Source organism: Strix uralensis, chromosome 16 (genome assembly GCF_047716275.1).
Source record: "Strix uralensis isolate ZFMK-TIS-50842 chromosome 16, bStrUra1, whole genome shotgun sequence".
NCBI lineage: Eukaryota > Metazoa > Chordata > Aves > Strigiformes > Strigidae > Strix > Strix uralensis.
In genome coordinates, this window is record NC_133987.1 from 1,759,002 (window position 1) to 1,776,388 (window position 17,387).

The following is a 17,387-nucleotide window of genomic DNA, read 5'->3' on the forward strand; positions in this document are numbered from 1 at the left end:
GCCTCCAATTTGAACAGCATCACCCGCTTACTTAGCACCCGTACAGTCCCAGGTGGAGCCATTTTTTCAACTGGTACAGTCCCTCTGCTTTAGGCTGACACTGTGTCCCCATAGGTGATGCCACGATGGGGCAGGGTGACCCTTTTTGCTGGGGCACATACAGAACGAGAAAGGTCTGGTTCTGTCCTGACAACACCAACTCCAGAAGGTGGCACCCTGAAAGGCAGCCAAGCACCTACCCATGCATGGGAGTGGTGGTACAAGCCTTGCAATGTTTCCACCATAGCTGGAAGGCAGGATATTAGGTGCAATTCCAAGCAAGTCCTGGCAGTGGCAACACTTGAGCAGACTGGCAGCAGCACACACAAATACCTGTAGTTTCAACTCCAACTCCAGGAAAAAATGACTGTATCTTTACATTTAGCCTTAGCTCAGCTCAGCAAAGAGACATTCTTGTCTGCTCAGTGATGAGATGCTGGGAAGAAGCATGGGATTCTGTTTGCTGTCTGTCACTGCTCTGTGGACAATGCCGAATAGCTGCTCAGATTGAGAAAGACTAGAGGCAGCCATAAAATAATCTTTCTTCATTACTCTCCTAGTCTGTGGTCCTGCTCTGTCATTAGCCTGCTGCAGTGCTGTTGTTGAAAACTGCCTAGCAAGTGTCTTCTCCATCTGAGTTCGGGCAACTCTAACTCCTTTTTGAAGCGCATGTAGAAGCTCAGCAGTAGAGGCTGATGGGTCTTTTGTGGTTCCAAAACCAGCAGCACCCAGGCAGCTGCAACTCAACTGCTAGATGCATCAAAAGCAGGCAGGCAGTGGGTCTAAGCAGCAGACTTCTATCCCCTGAAGACTAAGGAGAGATTCCCTGGGCAAAAGGGAAAAAGAAAAGTGCCACCAGGAAATGTTTTGCTCATAAGAACTATAGCTTCCCCAGAGGAAGCTAAAAAAATCATAAAAACCCAGCCCAGGAAAAGGCAGAAAATCTGATTATTTCATTTTGTTCCAGGCGCACAGCAGCATTCATCAGTGCATGTACCAATGAAAAGCCCTTGCAGCACTGCAGAGCAGCCCAAACTTTACACACACCTTGTGCTGCCAAGCACTTGCCAAAGATTGTGGCCCACAGCACGTTTGAGTTGCATTTGCAAAGGGAGGGGTGGGTTGCCAGCAGCTATCCCAGTACCAACCTCACTGGGCTGCAAAAGCCCTTAGGGCTTTGTAAATTTTCTTCTGCACTCAGTTTAGTGGGAAAAAGAGATAGACTGTTAAATCTTTTAGTTGGTGGACTCTTGTTTTATCTTTCAAATCACTGGGCACCAGCTCAGGGCCAGCCTCTCCTAGCTTGCTGTTACCCTGTTCCGTACCAGTAACCCGGGCAGGGTCGTGTAGCAGCTACCACTGCCACCTAGCAGTCCTCAGACACAGCCACTGCACATCAGAGCTGGAAGCAGGACAGGTTTTCCTCAACTGAAGACTGTTTTCATCAGAACAAAACAACACACACTGGGTTGCACGTTATATCCCTATCAGCAGGAACCTGAGTTGGAGAGGATGTGGCAACATTGATTGGACTGCACACACTAGTGTGAATTAAAAAAGGAGCCTTCTCAACACACAGGGAGGGTTAAAGAAGAGCACAGACAGCTCTGAAGGGGTTATTAACTATAAAAATACTCTCATCCGAGAAGCTCTTAATAGTGAGCAGTTCCACACATGTACAACCACCTTCTAAGCAGAGAATGGTCTGGAACAGAGCAAGGGTTGGTAAATGCATACCCAGGGTCATGACCACAGAGAGTCATAAGGCTAACTGACCAGAATCTGAGGTCTGCTATTGCATCAGCCCATCCAGCCTCGCTACCTTCCGCCTTTTGTTACTTACTTAGACATTCATCAGTCACAGCCTGATACTCATTTGTAGGCTCTGTTACTGCCTGCAACCTGTAATACTAGCACGCGTTAGACCGAGCACAGCACCAAGTGTCAAGTCCTTAGAGGAGGCTGCAGCAGTCACAAAGCTGGCACTAACCCACTCAGGATCTGAGGGATCTCACAGAAGGACAGAAAGGGAGGTCACAGACAAGGTAGGCCACACATGCCCAGAGCAGTGGTCCATGCAGAAAGAAAAAAAAAAAAAAAAATCAAAGCAACATACTTATCTCTAGTCTCCATCCTTGGAGCTATTCAAAACCCATCTGGACACCATCCTGGGAGACAAGCTTTGGGTGGCCCTGCCTGAGCAGAGGAATTGGACCAGACAGACTGCAGAGGTCCCCTTCCAACCTCAACCGTTCTGTGATACCGTGATCTCTTCCTTCTGAGCACAGCACCCTGGACAGCCGTGAAGATAGGCTGCAACGGCCCTGACGTTTTGTAGGGACCTCGGTGAGCCTGCAGTCCTCACCTCAGCACACACATAGGCTCCTGGGTAAGGTACTCCAGAGAGGAAAGCCACCAGAAACACAGGCTTGACAGGGCTCGCCGGAGCCAAGCAGGAGACAGGTGATGCTTACTCATCACTTAACAGCCAGCTCCACGAGCCAACCCAACCCAGCCTCAGCACCTAGAGCCTCTTCCATGACCATCAAGGGAAGTTTGGAAAAGTACTTCCGGTAGTACTGGGGTGTCAGACAGCACTGAACTGAGGCTACACAAACCAGGCCCAGCCTTCAAAGAGCTGCCCAGCTCTGCCCACAGAGACCACTGCTGTCCTCCGGGTAAGGCAAACAGTAATCCAGCACGCATGACTAATAACAGCCACTCACTTGTAAGAGCACATCATCTTTGATACTCTTTTATTCTCAGCACTGACAGCCCACAGGAGAATGGCAGGTCTGAGGATCTTTATTTTACAATTATCAATGGCTAGAGGAATGAGTTACATACTGTGGCATCCATAGGTAGGCAGCAAATAGTAGTAACAACGTGGTACTCACTTTGGGTTTAATGACAGGATGTGAGACTGCACAGCTGTGCTCAAGGTACTGAGGCAGCTCCAAAGGCTGGCAGTGAAAACAAGATACTAAACCTGAAAAAAACCAATTGGTCCAACTGGTTTAGGAAAAAAAAAAAGTGATCACATTGATGCCAGGGAAAAAGAAGAGTTCAAACAGCAGCAAGTAAGAATATCCCCAAAGGGGAATCAATAACATGGGCACGGACAAAACAGATAGGAGAGGGAGAAGCTCAGTGCTAGTCAGAACCACAGCTGAACTAGATCATAACAACATATTCCACTACATGGAGCAACATGCCCTACACATTTTGTGGTGTGTTAAATTAGTTTGCCTTCATCCCTTCCCAGCCAGCTCACAGTCCAGCAGTTAGTTACAGCACTGTGTGCAAATACAGTTAGTGTGAGAAGCCCACAGCTCCCCATCCCTTGCAATGAGCTAGTGTAATTCATCAGTCTTGAAGAAGTGCAAGCCACGCAACGCATATGAGAACAGACAGGCAGAAGCTTTCACTAGCCACACAGCATTGCTTGTTGCCCTGCTTATGCAGCAGTCCCAGACAAGGCTACTAGAATTGTGTCTCTGGATATGCTGACCCTCACCTACGGAGGGCCACCTGGTAGTAAAGCACAGCACTCCTCAAGCTGACCTGGACTCAGCTGGCATGTTGAAAACAAACAGGGAGACACTGGAAGTGCCGTAAGGGCTTGGACACTCCACAGAGAATTAATATGGCCTGTAGTTCCAGTAACTGGAGAAAACAGAGATCTGGAAAGCAAGAAGAAAAGCAGGTAAGTTCCTGTATCCTTTGGGCCACAGAAGAAAGAGCATATAATGGGTGTGTGAAGATTGAGCTTTACAGCATTACACACTCCAGCACCGCACTGCACAAGGGCAGATTTGCTGCTATTGTCACTGAGGAGGCTTGCTCAAGGTGGCACCCAGGTCAGCTGCAGAGCTGGAACTGAACACTGGTCTACTGGAATCTAGTTTGCCAAGGTCTCCATACCTCCTCTCCAGCACCCTGGCATTTCCTTACATCCAGCTCATGACTGAGAGAACGCAAGTGGCTACCTGCTCCTCTCCATCAGGTCACTAGTTCAGCAAACACATCTGCCACACTACTACACTTATCCCAGACGGCTGCCTGCTAGGCAGTGCCAGCCACGTCCCTGGCTCCAGAGCATTGACTCATCGTTTGTTTTCAGTTTATACCTAAGTTGTACAGAATAACCACACATCAGATTTTTAGGAGATCTGAGGTCCTCTCAGAGTCCAGAGTTAAAAACAAAGCCCCTTCTCTAAGGCTATTACCTTGTCCTTCAGTTGCTGGCAAAGCTGCAGTGAAACTGTGAAGAAGACAAGGGCATCGTTTAACCATGGTATAACACATTCCACTTTATGGACATGGCTGACTTCATACCGCTGGTTGCCAAACTCACTGGGGTGGGGGAAAAAAAGCACAGATTTACACACAACAGCACAGAACACAAAACTCAACTCTCCTCCACTCTCACGGAAGAGATCACTAAGATTTCTACTATATTTAAAACAACACCTGGTAAAGTTAATAGAATGCAAACTCTCAGTCTATCTTGGATCAGATTCAGAGTTAAGCTAAATCTAATGCGGTTAAGGTATAAACTTTAACGCTTTCCAGAGAGGCACAAAGGCAGAAAATGCAGATAGCAATGCCAATAACCTAATGTTCATTTTGGCTGACAACTCCCATCTCCAGACAAACTCATGGCACTGTATGTGTGGGCTGTATCCCAAGAAGTCACATCTTTGGGCCTTTATGACTGAGTCATTAAAGAAACACTATTACAGGCACCTGTGCCTTCACAGGCACAGCCACAGCAAGTGACTCAGTCCAGCTTCTCCACTTAACAGATGCTACAATCAAAAATGAGTACAGACATTTGGATCTCATCCTCAGCATACTCCTACACCTGTTACACAGCCCTTGTAGTGACTATACTTACAACATGGCTCCAGGGCTGTGTAAAATGGACCCTCCAGCAGGCTTGAAGTTCTGGAAGAGAAGGAAAAGGTTATTAGGCTTTTGATGCAGTAAACAAAGTCCTGAGAAGGAGGATGTTTTAAGATTTGCACTTTCAGTAGCCTGACATCAAGAAATGCCTATACTGTATCTACCTGAATACTCCATTCATATGGAATCCATGTCATTTGATCCCTTCCTGCTCCTCCATGAAAAAAATTCTACACAGTGGATGAGTCCAACTTAGCTCCAAATTTTAGCACCACAAAAATAAGATGACAAGGTCCAGAAGAAAAACAAAAGATAGATTTTGGGAAAAGTATCCTTATGTAAGGTCTGCATTTCATAAAGCTAAAGAGTTTAATTCTGGTGTCACAGGACATCAAGCTGACCCAAATGCAACAGGTAAAGCAGAAAAGTATCCATCAAAACTCCATTCAGAAAACCCAAGATGCTACTTTGATGTAAACTGGATTAATACAATTATGCCCTTCCAAAATTATGCAAAATTATCACATTATATTGTAAGATAAAGCATTACTTGGCAAAAAATAGTTACTGGTTTTCTCCAGAGCACTGGTATTTTCTTCTGGGCTAAGTGGCCGTGCCCCAAACTAGATTTAGAGCCAGTGTTCTGTCTGCAGCAGATCTAAACACAGACACTTAACACCAGTTACAGTTATTTCTGCATTATCTTACGCATATAACATTGCACCATATAGCAGTGCAATCTCCTCCTTACAGTGGGATGTAGGGAGAGGTAAATAAACAAGGATAGTAGGCATCACCTTGGTCGTGCTGGGCTGCAGCACATGGAGTTGGTAGACAGTCAGGCACAGCTTGTTCAGGTTAATATAGAAATTCACAAGGATGTCTGGAGGCAGAGCAGGGGTGAACATTTTCTGGTGAGGAAATAAGTGGTTTCTTTGTCAGTGAAAGGACTATTATTTCTAATGCTGGGAAATCATTACCTTTTCCTAAGTCATACTAGTTACCCCACAGTGAGAGGGACATTAGAAAAAAAAAAAGACTGAGCAGCTTGCAAGCAATGGTTGTTCGTCGTGCTTGATCAAACGGTGTGTGCACGATGGTGACAGGAGGGGATGGAGCAGTGTTCACAAGGACAAATCATCCCTGGGCAAGATTCCTGGGCAGAGAACAGAATTTACTCTCTGAGAACCAGAGTCCTCATGCCCAAGTCATCTGCTTTCCCACAGGAAGATACAGAACAGCCAAAAATGCTCAGTGTTTGCACATTCTTCAGCTCTCTCTGCCTCTGGAGACACTTCAGAAATCCATTTCCACCAGGATGCAGCACAATGTCCCAACTGCTGCATGCTGCCAGAGTGTACAGAGATCTAGACCACCACATACTTACTGTGAGACCACTGGAGGCAATCTCCGGTAGAGTCAGAGTGGCTGGAGTGGTAAGCCGATTTCGGGCTCTTGAGAGCTGTAACATCACAGCATCCATAAGCTACAAGATAAGGTACGTACACTGCTGAGCGGTGATCCCTGGACAGCTCTGGACAGAGTGCTGCAGAAGCCTACAGCCTTTGGCAAGTGTTACAGCAACCAGCATCACCACCCCCTCACCCTTCCAGGAATACAGGGACTTAGTGGGAAGGGGTGGCTCCTGCATAAACGCAGTTTAACTGTTACCACCATCACAGACACTTGTGAGACAGGCCAGGAGTATTTAATACCAGGGACTGAAGAGAGAACAGCTATTCATTATAAGAATAAGAAGAGAACATGAGATCAATTACTGATGCCACAGAAGCGTCAACAAACTCATCATCAGCTCTTCTGAAGAGAAGGCATTAAGGAAAAACAACAAGCTGTGTTCTAGTTCTCCCCATTCCCACATCACAGGTACAACAACTGCAGAATGGGCCCTCCCATTCATAACCTGTGAGCTATGGCACTAGAGAAAAGAACCAGCTCACTGTGAGTCCAATCCTGCCAGAAACCACAGTTCAAAGCCTCTATTCAGGCAGACTTCCTTTTCCAGAAAAAAAGTGGGAAGCAACATATGTCTGTTATAGAGCTCGTGACTCCTAAGATGAAGGCATTTTATATTGTGACTAATTTCTACCCCCTACTTCCACACAAAAGGAAAAAGGAAATAGTTTTATTACCTAGCTTCTTCCTATTAGCAGCCCTTGCCAATGTGGAGACTAAAAAAGTTTAGCTTTCTCATCTTTGATACTGTGATGGATTCTAATGAGTAAGTCAAAACTCTGGTAGTTTCAGAGCACATTTCCAAGCAGCAGCTGGTCTGTATCAGACTGCATCAACTACTACTAGCAAGCCAGAAGTCACTTTCAAATCATCAGTAAATCATGAGTACTAACTGTAATCTTTTGTTTGTTGATGACTGCCTCATTTCTTCTCTCACCAAAAGCACTGACTGACAGAGAAAAGCATGAGCTGTGTAACTGCATCATCCGAAAAAGATCAAGGAAGGCACTCCCAGAATATCACTGCTGTGCAACAGGGCACTGACTGCTCAGATTACTGTTCATCGTGATGTACAGCCCTGTTACTGATGCTAAACTGGTACAGATTCATATCAAATATGAGGCATGGACACTCCTTGACACAGGTACATACGGGTACAATTTTTCCATTAAGAGACTCAAGACAATAATGTGCATTAACTGTTTAAAACAACAAATGGAGGGAAGAAAAATGCACGTTCCTACCCAAGTAGAGAGGGCTTTCTCCTCACCTTGAGAACCTCCGAGCCTGTTTTGAACTGGTAGCTTACATCTCTGTTCATAAGCAGGTAAATGGCTTGGTTAACATGGTTTCTAGCATCCTGGATCTGCAAAGGTACAAATGCAGCCCTATTAATGACACACTCTCTATAATATACACTAGGAAGCAGAGGTTTCCCTCATTATTTTGTTGGCCCTAGGAAAATGCTGACTTCTCAAATGTTAAGGCCATTTCTCTGAGTATCAGACACTCGCTAACACAAATCTACCACTGCTGCCCAGATGTATTATTGGGTTCTTCACTCAGGGACTGGAGGTGCAAACCAGTCTGATAGCTACAACCTGAACTGCCAATTAAAATATTGCTGCTGCCCTGAAGGAACAGTGATAGCAGGCACTCATCCTGGGAGGACTCTGATCACAGCTGTTCAGGTAGAAATCCTCATTGTTGATGGTATATGGTAGTCAGGTCTAGCAACACGAATGATTTCTGCCTTAGGAACTATTAGAGCTAAAACCAATGACGTAAATTACATCAATAGCAGCAAACATTGATTCCTAATATAGCATCTCTGGCAGTATTCCAAAGTCCTTCTAAACTATAATTGTTGCAGTTGAGAGTTATCTCCAGCATCAAGAGGCTGCCATCACACTGCTTGTGTGGAACTTCACCACACTCAGGACACAGCTAGCTTAAGTCCCTCTTCAGCAAGACTGCTTGCAGCCAGGAGACAATTATCAAAGCAAGGTTGATAACTATATCCCAGTGCTTTTATGGGAGCAAGGACAAACCAGAGGAAGAAGAAGATGGCCCTGCGAGAAAGTAACTTGTGTTCGGTTCCAGGCAGCAGCAGGAAAATTGAAAAAAAAGCAAAGGGGTAAATCAGAGGGTGTAATAAATGAAAAACGTAAGCAGGGAAGCCTGTATGAGAGGTAGCTGATGGGAGATGGATAATACAGCTTCAGATATTAGTAGTTTGATACAGCCTTCATTGCTCCCCAGCCACCCCAGATCCCAGCTCAGCCTTGTAGAGACCTCTCTGCCACAGATCTGGGCACTAGTTCCTTCTTATCCAGAGCTCAAGGATCACAGAATAGTTCTGCTCTTAGAAAGCACAAGGCACTGGAGGCTACAGGAAGAAGAGAGAGGTTATAAAGTCCACTGCCAGACTGCAGAGAGATTCTGCAGGTACTTGGGCTATGGCATCCCCAAATATCACCACCTCCAGCCTTTACATCTCCCAGATGCTTTCAAGCAAGCTAAGTTACCCTGGCAGTGTTACCCAACCCAGCAATGACAATCCTGCTATTATGAGAACTTGTTTCATTCCTCTTCCCCCTTGATTTTGCTGTTTTCTAATCAAGTTCCTCAAAACTTGTGTGCCTGCACCTGCATTCCTCAAAAATGTGCCTACACTACAACTTCTTACCAATGACTTTACTTTGCACAGAAACAAAACTCCAACTGGTACCACTCACTAAGGGAAGAAACAATACTTCAAGATGCTCATTTTTAATTCAGACAGGACAAAGATCTCCTGTAAATCTTCTGTATAATCACTGTAATCTTCTTAAATAATCACTGTAAATGCTTCTGCTCAGAGTTCTTTAGGCACTCACATTCCACATCTGAACAACACTAGAACATAAAGCTCTTCCAAGTAAACAGAGGAAGGTGTTTTCCATAAAAGCTGGTAGAAGCCTATCAACCAGGCAGCAGCACAAAACACCCACAAAATAGGATGCACTGCTGAGTGTTATCACAACATCTTCCTTGCCTTGTTGCAAGGCATAAATAAACTCAGTCAAGTTTGGCATTAACATCTCAAGTACACAATTTTCTAGATTTTTACAAAGTTACCAGGTAGAGCTTTCACTCTGCTGCCAAAGCAGCCGTTGGAAACTGCACTCAAGACCAAATGCACTGATCACCTAGAAAAGTCTGAGCCATGGAGCAGTGAAGCACATGGAATACATCCTTCTCCAGCCTACTCAGCTATGACAAAGTAACTGTGGGAAACTATGTCTTCAAGACCAGGCACTAGATCAGGTCCTGACAAAATGATGGGAAAGAGATTCAATGTTCTGGATAGCCGCAACCCTTTAACTCCTTAACTGAGGGAACTCAGCTATGCTACAAGAGCACAATGCAGTGAAATTTGTTCTCAGCATAAAGAAATGCTTTCCTAAGAGACTGACAGCAAGCTACTCAAAGCCTCTGAAGTTGCTCTTTACCCTGCTAGCCTGGGTTTTACAAGGAGGCACAAGGTCAGTAGTGCACAGGCACCCTAGGCACTCCTTTTAAAGGATGATGACTGCTATGCAGACACCCTTCAGCTCACTGGCTTCAGGAACAAGCAGAACCCACCTCTCTCTCCTAGCCCCATAGCTGAATTTAACTGCATCTGTTTCCTCCCTTAGCTTTCACCACTGGAGCTAACATGGGATAGATATAACCTTCTCTCTTGGAAAGCGAGGGCCTACAGCTACTGCTTGGAGGGTGCAGATACTAGAGAGGGGTAGGCATCTAAAGTTAACAGTACCTGCTGCAATTTCCACTGCTTGTCTTCCCGAAATGCAAAGTGCAGGAGCTGATTATTTCTGGGCATTTTCAGATTAACATCCTTGAAGAAAGAAACAAACACATGAGACCAAGCACCCCCCCTATGCAGAACATAGAGACTGCAAGTCCCTCTTCACTCTGTCTCCCAGACTCTCTTGGCAAGCTGCTTTCAGCAGCTCTGGCATGGCCAGAACTTCAGTCTTCCTACAGGAAGGTGTTAATACAAAGGATAAGTTGATAGGCATTTAGTGAAAGGGGATCCAGGCAGGACACATGGCCTCATCTCAGAAGGCCCCCAAGGAAATTACACAACAAAGGTATTACACAACAAAGGCAGTAAAAGCAAGGAATCCTCATAAAAGTCAACTCCACCACTCACCACAGCGTGTGTGTGTTGGGGGTGGGGGTTAGATGCTGAATCTTGACAAATTTCAACAGTTGCTGAAATGTTAAGGTTTTAAGGGCTGTTAGGGAAGACTGACAAAGCATACTTATCAATCACTGGTAAAGCATGGTAAGGATGACCTCTCCCTTGAGCTCATCAAAGTGTAATAAGGATGACTCCCGCCCCTTGATGGTATTAGAAAGCCAGCAGCACGGCAAGTACTCACAGCTTGACACAGGGCATCTCCCTGCAGTGTCAACACACCTTTCACCTGGTCTGTGCTGGAATGAGAAAAATGATCTGGGCAACACCAGTCACACAAGGCAAGAGACACCTATTGAAACTGCCAACCTGACACGGCCCCTCCCTGTCCCATTTAGCTAGCCACGTTCCCTTCCTTCCAGGGGTCAGCTGGGGGATGCAGATGAACTCCACACACACTTTCAAGTCCCCAGCTCTCGGCCTGTGGCCAGCTGCTGTCCTATAATTTATAAGCCACCTCACCCTACCTGCCCTACCTAAGATATTACATTCATTTCTTATCCCATGCTTATTTCATGTATTACTTATCAACACTTTGGTTGCTGTTACAAACAGCTCTAGCAAGGACAAACATAAGATATTAGATGAATTCATGACACTGGAGATCTTCATGACTCATATGAGAGTTGAAAACTACAAACCCACCCCGCCTTCCCCAACAAGAAAAAAACCCACACCCCAAACCCTTTAAAAGGTCCTGCAAGATGGCTCACATCTACAATGAGCAGTGGGGGAAGACTCAAGCACCCGGGCCTTCAAGAACTCAGTTTAGCAACACTTTACATTTCAATACACTAGACAGAGACTCTGTAGATCAACACTTTTTAAGATCTACCTTGCAACAATGAATGAAAACTAGAATCAACTGTATACTTTAAGATCTGAAGAATGCAACCTTCAAACCTGATACAGAATCACGACATCATTCCATAAAATGCTCACCATGCTGTTTCTAAGGACCAAGGTCTCCTACTTTGCAACAAGCTTGTGACCTCTGCCAGAGTGCAACTATTCAAGACTGAGGCTGATGCTAAAGATCAAAAAATGGACAGCTATTTCAGAAGAAGTGCACACTTCTGCAAAGGTCTCAGTTTGCTCTGCGCCAGGTAGATTTATTATTGCTATTTTAGGGAGATTACGACAAAGGTTAAGATTCATCCATAGTCAAGAGTCAAAAACTGAGCCAAGAGCAGAATTCAGGTCTTGTAACTGCAAATCCCTGTGCCCAGAATCAAAAATATGCCCCCTGGCAAAACCGCTGACAGTAACACACTGATGCAACACACCAGTGTGTGGTTGGGAATCGATGAGTATATTATAGGTGTCAGCAGGAAACAGCACAAGTCTGGCTAAGGCAAGCCCTGGAACTTGGCTACAGACTGTTACATTAAGCTGACATAGGAGTTTGTTTGCTTGTTCTCCTTAAGGTGCAATCTCGTATTAAAGAGAACCCCCTCACTCTGGGGGTGCTGTAGAGACCTTCGCCGCAGGTGCCCAAGGAACAGCCCTTTGCCACAGTGGGAAGCCCCCGGCACAAACACAGGCATCGCCGGGGGTGGGGACGGCAGCCCCCACTGGCGCGGCCTGGCGGAGCAGCAGCGACCCACTGACCGCCACAACCACTTACCCCGACGTGCTCAGTGCAAAGTTCTGCTGCTTGAGGGCTCCCGCCGAGCCGCCGGCCGGCAGCGCAAACCGCTGAGAGGCCTCCTGCCCAAGAGAGGACACAGTGAGTGCTACAGCCTCCACCCCCACCCAGCCCACCACAGACCAGGAACAAAGACAAGGCAAAAGCAGAAATGCAGACACTGGCAAGTGGCCAAATGCCTCCTGCAACCCACCTAGCAGAGCACATAGATTTTCCCTCACCCCCCTGCAGGACAGGCACAGCCCACGAGAAGGCTCAGAGCACGCAGCTCGTGGCTAAAGGCATCAGAAATCCTGTACTCCAGCTCTGTGGCCCAGAGCCAGGCAAGGTGGGCAGTGCCCAGAGGGTTGCCAAGCTGCCTGCAGCAGGAGGGGCACTCTACACAGCCCGGCCCTGCATGCCCCCAAGCACTGTCCTGCTGCCCCTTTCCCAGCTCACTCGCTGCCCTGGCTGCACAGTGGGTCCCTTACCCATGAGTGAAAACCAGACCTCCTGACTGGTTATACTGGCTGGTGACTGTCCTTTAATCGCACTTCACCCTTAAAACTGTAATGAGTTCTTCAAAACAGATACTATTTATCCAGATAGTAGCAGGTAACAACAACCTGCGGTGAGTCACGTCCTGGGTCAGCGCTATGGCACTCCCATCCCCTCTGGCACCCGCCCTTCACCTCCACATTTTTGCCCCCACTCTTGCATCACCCACTAAGCCCCACCAAAACCTGTTAAGGGGCTGGGCCTGTTGAAAACTAACCTAGCAGGAAAGCTTGCACACAATCCCTTTTGGCTGGTTCACTGCCTGGCTGCCTGGAAAGAGCCAAAGCCAGCAGCCCATGCTCAGGCTGGCAAAAGGTGCTGCAGGCCTGGTTCAGCTGAACACTTCACGCCTCTGAAAGGGGCAGGTACCATCAGAGAAGTGGGTATATCCAGGGAAGGATGGTTTTGAATAAGGAGAGTGCATCTACTAATTACTGCACAAGTAGTAGCTTGTCAGCTAAAGGCTATCGTGCTCGTTTCTGCCATCACATGATAAGAGTTACAGGCAGATCCAGATTCTCTGTTCCAGAAAATATTCACATCTCAGGCAAATGCCTGGCAGACAGGTCTGTCTGCCTCCACACCCCTTTCAAAGCAGTTCTCTCAGCAAAGAGAGTAGAGTCAATAACAGAGCTATCTAGGGGAAATCAGCTTTATTATGAATTCTCAAGACCAGAGGGCAAGCAAGCACTTGGGACAGCACTGGACATGAGTGATGGACCCTTCTGTGCACCCTCTACCAAGAATTTTTTCCTCCAGGAGAAATCTACCACCATTCCTCACATGGGAGAGCAAACAATCCCACAACACAAAAAACAGATGAAGCAAATTAACTTTACCTTCAAAATATCCTGCAGCTGTTTCAAAACAGCATGGACCTCTTCTTGTAAAAGCCATTTAAATTCTTCTTCCTATGTTGTGAAAATATAGCAGTGGAATCATGAGAAGTCACTGGAAATAAAACTCTCAGACACATATGAAAATTATTTAAGTTCTAAGTATACTGCTATGTCCATGCTGTTTAAATCACATGCTGGTAGGGGAGGTCCTAATTTGCTGAAAGGCCTTACTCTTCACTTCTCCACCTCAGCCAAATGAACTGTCCTCATTCTTGTTTTGGCTTTGTTTAACAAAGCAGTAATCATACAAACCACTGTACCAATAATCACAGAATTATGAAACAGGCAGCATGGGATGTGAATTTCAGAGCAAAGTACAGATCCTGCTGCTTCAAAATCTGAGGCATCTTTTTTAACTGCTGGAGTGGGCTTACCTTGGCTGGCCGGCTGCCAGACACCCACCCAGCCTCTCCCACTGCCCACCTTCAACAGAATACAGGGAAGAAATAAGATACAAGGCTCATAGGTCAAGATAAAAGACAAGGCAATTGCTCACCAATTATGGACATGGGCAAAACAGACTCAACTTGCGGACAAATTTGTTGCCAATTAGATGATGAAAAACAAATGCTAAAATGCTCCTCCTCCTCCCACAGTGGCATTTTACCAAGCAACAGCGGCCTAAAAATAAAGCAAGCTAAACTGAAAAGTGGGTGGGGGGAGAGAAAGGCTGAGGACTCCCAATCATTTGGGCAAATTCAGTAACAAACAGGTTCAGATCTGATGACACACCACCTCAGGCCTCAATCAGTTGTCTGCTACAGAGAAGACTCTATAAAGCAGATCCTCAAACTACAGCTATGAACTCCTGTTAAACCACAAGACCCCATGCAGAAGATCCTCAGAGAAGCAGGGATAGAAGCAAGCAAGGGGCAAGGAAGAGACTGACACTTGCTACCTTGTAAGAGAGGAGAAATTTTCCACGTGGCAAGTACTGGAAGGGAATGAATTGAGCAGGTTGCCCACAGTAAAATGGAAAGGTGGGGTCAACTCAGAAATTTAAGCCTGTGGTTTTTCTGCTAGACAGTTTCTGTTCACCATGAGAAACACAAAATAACTACTCACTGATGTGTCATCATCTTATGCAAGAGTTATCTCAACGAAGAGTAGGACAGTTTTGTTACAACAAATATTCACCCAAAGCAGGTACACACAACAAACCTAGGTAGGATTCGCTGTTATCCTTCAAACCAGTGTGGGTGCAGGACCACTAACCTTCACCATTTAATCCTGTTTCAGATTTCTGGGTGTCATATTGACATACTGGATTCCTTGCCCTTTTGTTCTCTGTAACACTCACTCTCCTCCAGATTCCCAAAGGAACAGAAATCACCCATGTAAAGCTGATGCCTTTAGGGCCTCCACCACCCCACTGTCCCCACACAGATGTTTCTACTTCAAATCATCACTGGAGTCTTTCATTCCCCTAGTAACAGCAGATCTTCCCCCCCCCCCCCCGTATTAATTTCAGACTAAGACACACCTGTGCACTACACACCTGGTTTTGAGGAATGCTAGCCATATCATTCTAAATCACATTAACTTTAGAAAAACCTGGTTTTCACATGAGGCTTTCCGCCTCGCCCAGATGCATCTCTAAAATTCCCTCCCGAGATAGGAAGCTTTCACTGCTTCTTGCAGCTCATGTCCCTGGGGATGTCTGCAATGTCAGCAGGTCTATGTCTTTTCTACCTTTATCAAGTCAACAAGGCAGCTTTGCCATGCTCGCCTGCCATTTGCTCGGTCTGGTCCTCCATCAAACAGCGTGCTGGACTGACCAGGAAAAAATCCAAGGTCATGTAACGCGCTCCACTGTTTAGCGTAAGCAGGACAGCCTCCGACTTGCCTCTGGGCTCGCCCGAGGCCATCGCAAGGAGTGGCGTCAATGGCAACGCACCCTCGCACTGCTCAGGGGGAGCACACCAAAGCGGGGAGCAGTGAGGCGGCCAAAGGGCGAGTCTGGAGGAGAGCGGGGCCTGCCCGGTGGCCGCGGGCCTGAGGGGGCACGGCAACGGGGCCGGGGGCCGGCCCGAGAGCCTGTCCCGGCCGCACGGCCGGGCACCTGGGCACCGCCCTGCGGTCCCGCCGCGGCCGCCGGAGCAGCTGCCCCGCGGCCCACGCCGCGGTGACCGGGCGGCCCTGACGGAGCGCCTCGGCCCAGGCGCGGGGCAGCCGGCGGCCAGAGAACGGCCTCGCCGCCGGCCGGGGCCAGCCGGGGAGCGGCGCCTCCGCGCCCGGAACGGGCCTGCGAGGGTCCCGGCAGGGCCGCCACCGCCCGGGGCCAGGCTGCTGCCGCTCGCTCCCGTTGCCACGGCAACAGCGAGCCCTCGGGCCGACTCACCAGCACCGCCCGCTCCGCCGCGCTCGCCATCGCCGCCGCCATCCCGCCAGCGGGCCCGCCCCTCGCGCCGCCCCCCACCGCCCCGATGGGCTACGAGCACCGCCCCCACGGCGCGGCCTCTGCCCGGCAACGCGGCCGGGGCAGCGCTGATTGGGCAGCACCGCCGCAAGCGCGCCGTGACGTCACGCGGGCGGGAGCTGGCGGCGGGAGGCGGCGCGGGGGGGCTGAGGGGAAGCGGAGACCCGGGAGGCGCTGCCCGCCCCGCCTCACCGCCCCGGGGCCCGCCTCGCCGCCGCCAGCACGGCCTGCAAGGGGCACTGCAGGTGCTTCCGCTGGTGCAGCAGGAAGAATTTTTTCAGTCTGCACTACTGCCAGCCAGAGCCCCCTGCATACCAGTTAACATAAACTGAGCTACAATTCCTCAAGAACAGGTAACGATGTGGAAGTGTCATCAGTTTCTTCTCAAATTTTGGAACTGAAATAAATTTATACTGGCATGGAAGCCTTTGCATTAAAGCTGGTGGGTTCCTTTTCAGAGTGGGTGTACTGCGGGTGAGGGGTGGCCAAGGAAACGTCATCATCTTCATCCCATGAGCAAGGTGGGCCGTGGAAGGGAAGGCATTATTCATTCACTTCTCATAGTGCCAGTTTCTGCTGCGAGCAAACTCTGACTCAGTGGCCTTGCTTTTAATCACAGCGCTAAAGCAGAGTTTTTCCTTACATTAACACCTGTAATTCATTTTAACCAAAGCACACCCTTAAACAGTTCTAGCCCATTATGCCTCAGTACATGAACATCTACCACTCTTGGCACAGCAAACACTGCCTGGATCACCAAAAACCAATATTCTGGAGCTTGCAAACACTTCAGTTAAGGGATCTTGTCTTGGAAAACCCACTTGCTGCTGGGTTAGTGCTCAAAAAACCCCAAACATGAGGAGGAAGGATACTTCACACAGAGCAATTAGGTCACCAGGCTCCCAACGCTCAGGCAACACAAGTCATGAACACCAGAAGGTTCCTGGACCTCCATCTCTCAGCATTCTTTGCTTTAAACCTTCACCCTCCTCTGAGTCCAGAAGCACACAGCCCTCTGCACAGGGAGGCTGGAATTTATCCAAATTCATCCTTTGTAGTGCCTCACTGACAAGATCAGGCTTTTGCAATGACCAAAATGCTCTCAGGCATGCTGCTGGTTTTCAGCAACTCTTGATTTTTGAGTGTTTTAAGGAACATTATTTCTTTAATGCCACAATACACATTTGATAGGCTTTAGAAACTGCCACAAGAACA

At 47.7% G+C, this 17,387-nt stretch overlaps 1 protein-coding gene across 3 annotated transcripts; it reads right to left on the reverse strand.

The window, feature by feature from the left end:
• Window positions 1-2,765: 2,765 nt before the first annotated feature.
• ROGDI (rogdi atypical leucine zipper) lies at window positions 2,766-16,175 on the reverse strand. Of its 3 annotated transcripts, XR_012631180.1 has the most exons (12): window positions 16,095-16,159; window positions 13,694-13,765; window positions 12,297-12,379; window positions 10,854-10,908; window positions 10,223-10,303; window positions 7,691-7,786; window positions 6,335-6,433; window positions 5,745-5,858; window positions 4,940-4,989; window positions 4,269-4,395; window positions 3,604-3,722; window positions 2,766-3,028 (listed from the first exon to the last, which is right to left on the reverse strand). XR_012631180.1 is itself a non-coding variant. In XM_074886204.1 (11 exons), exons 1-11 carry the CDS (start codon window positions 16,134-16,136, stop codon window positions 3,681-3,683), a joined length of 861 nt encoding a protein of 286 aa, XP_074742305.1. In that variant the 5' UTR covers window positions 16,137-16,175; the 3' UTR covers window positions 2,766-3,680. The 3 variants fall into 3 exon arrangements, 2 of the variants coding, with proteins under 2 accessions (XP_074742305.1, XP_074742304.1); XM_074886204.1 differs by having other exon boundaries at window positions 2,766-3,722; window positions 16,095-16,175; XM_074886203.1 differs by lacking the exon at window positions 5,745-5,858 and having other exon boundaries at window positions 2,766-3,722.
• Between the last annotated feature and the right edge of the window lie 1,212 nt (window positions 16,176-17,387).

Excerpts from the sequence above, each read along its gene's own strand:
- ROGDI (XM_074886204.1), bottom strand. The coding sequence starts at position 16,136 with ATGGCGGCGGCGATGGCGAGCGCGGCGGAGCGGGCGGTGCTG. Across the intron at positions 10,304-10,853 it reads GAGATGCCCTGTGTCAAGCT|GATGTTAATCTGAAAATGCC; the intron begins GTGAGTACTTGC and ends TCTTTCTTCAAG. Across the intron at positions 7,787-10,222 it reads AGCAGTGGAAATTGCAGCAG|ATCCAGGATGCTAGAAACCA; the intron begins GTACTGTTAACT and ends GTACCTTTGCAG.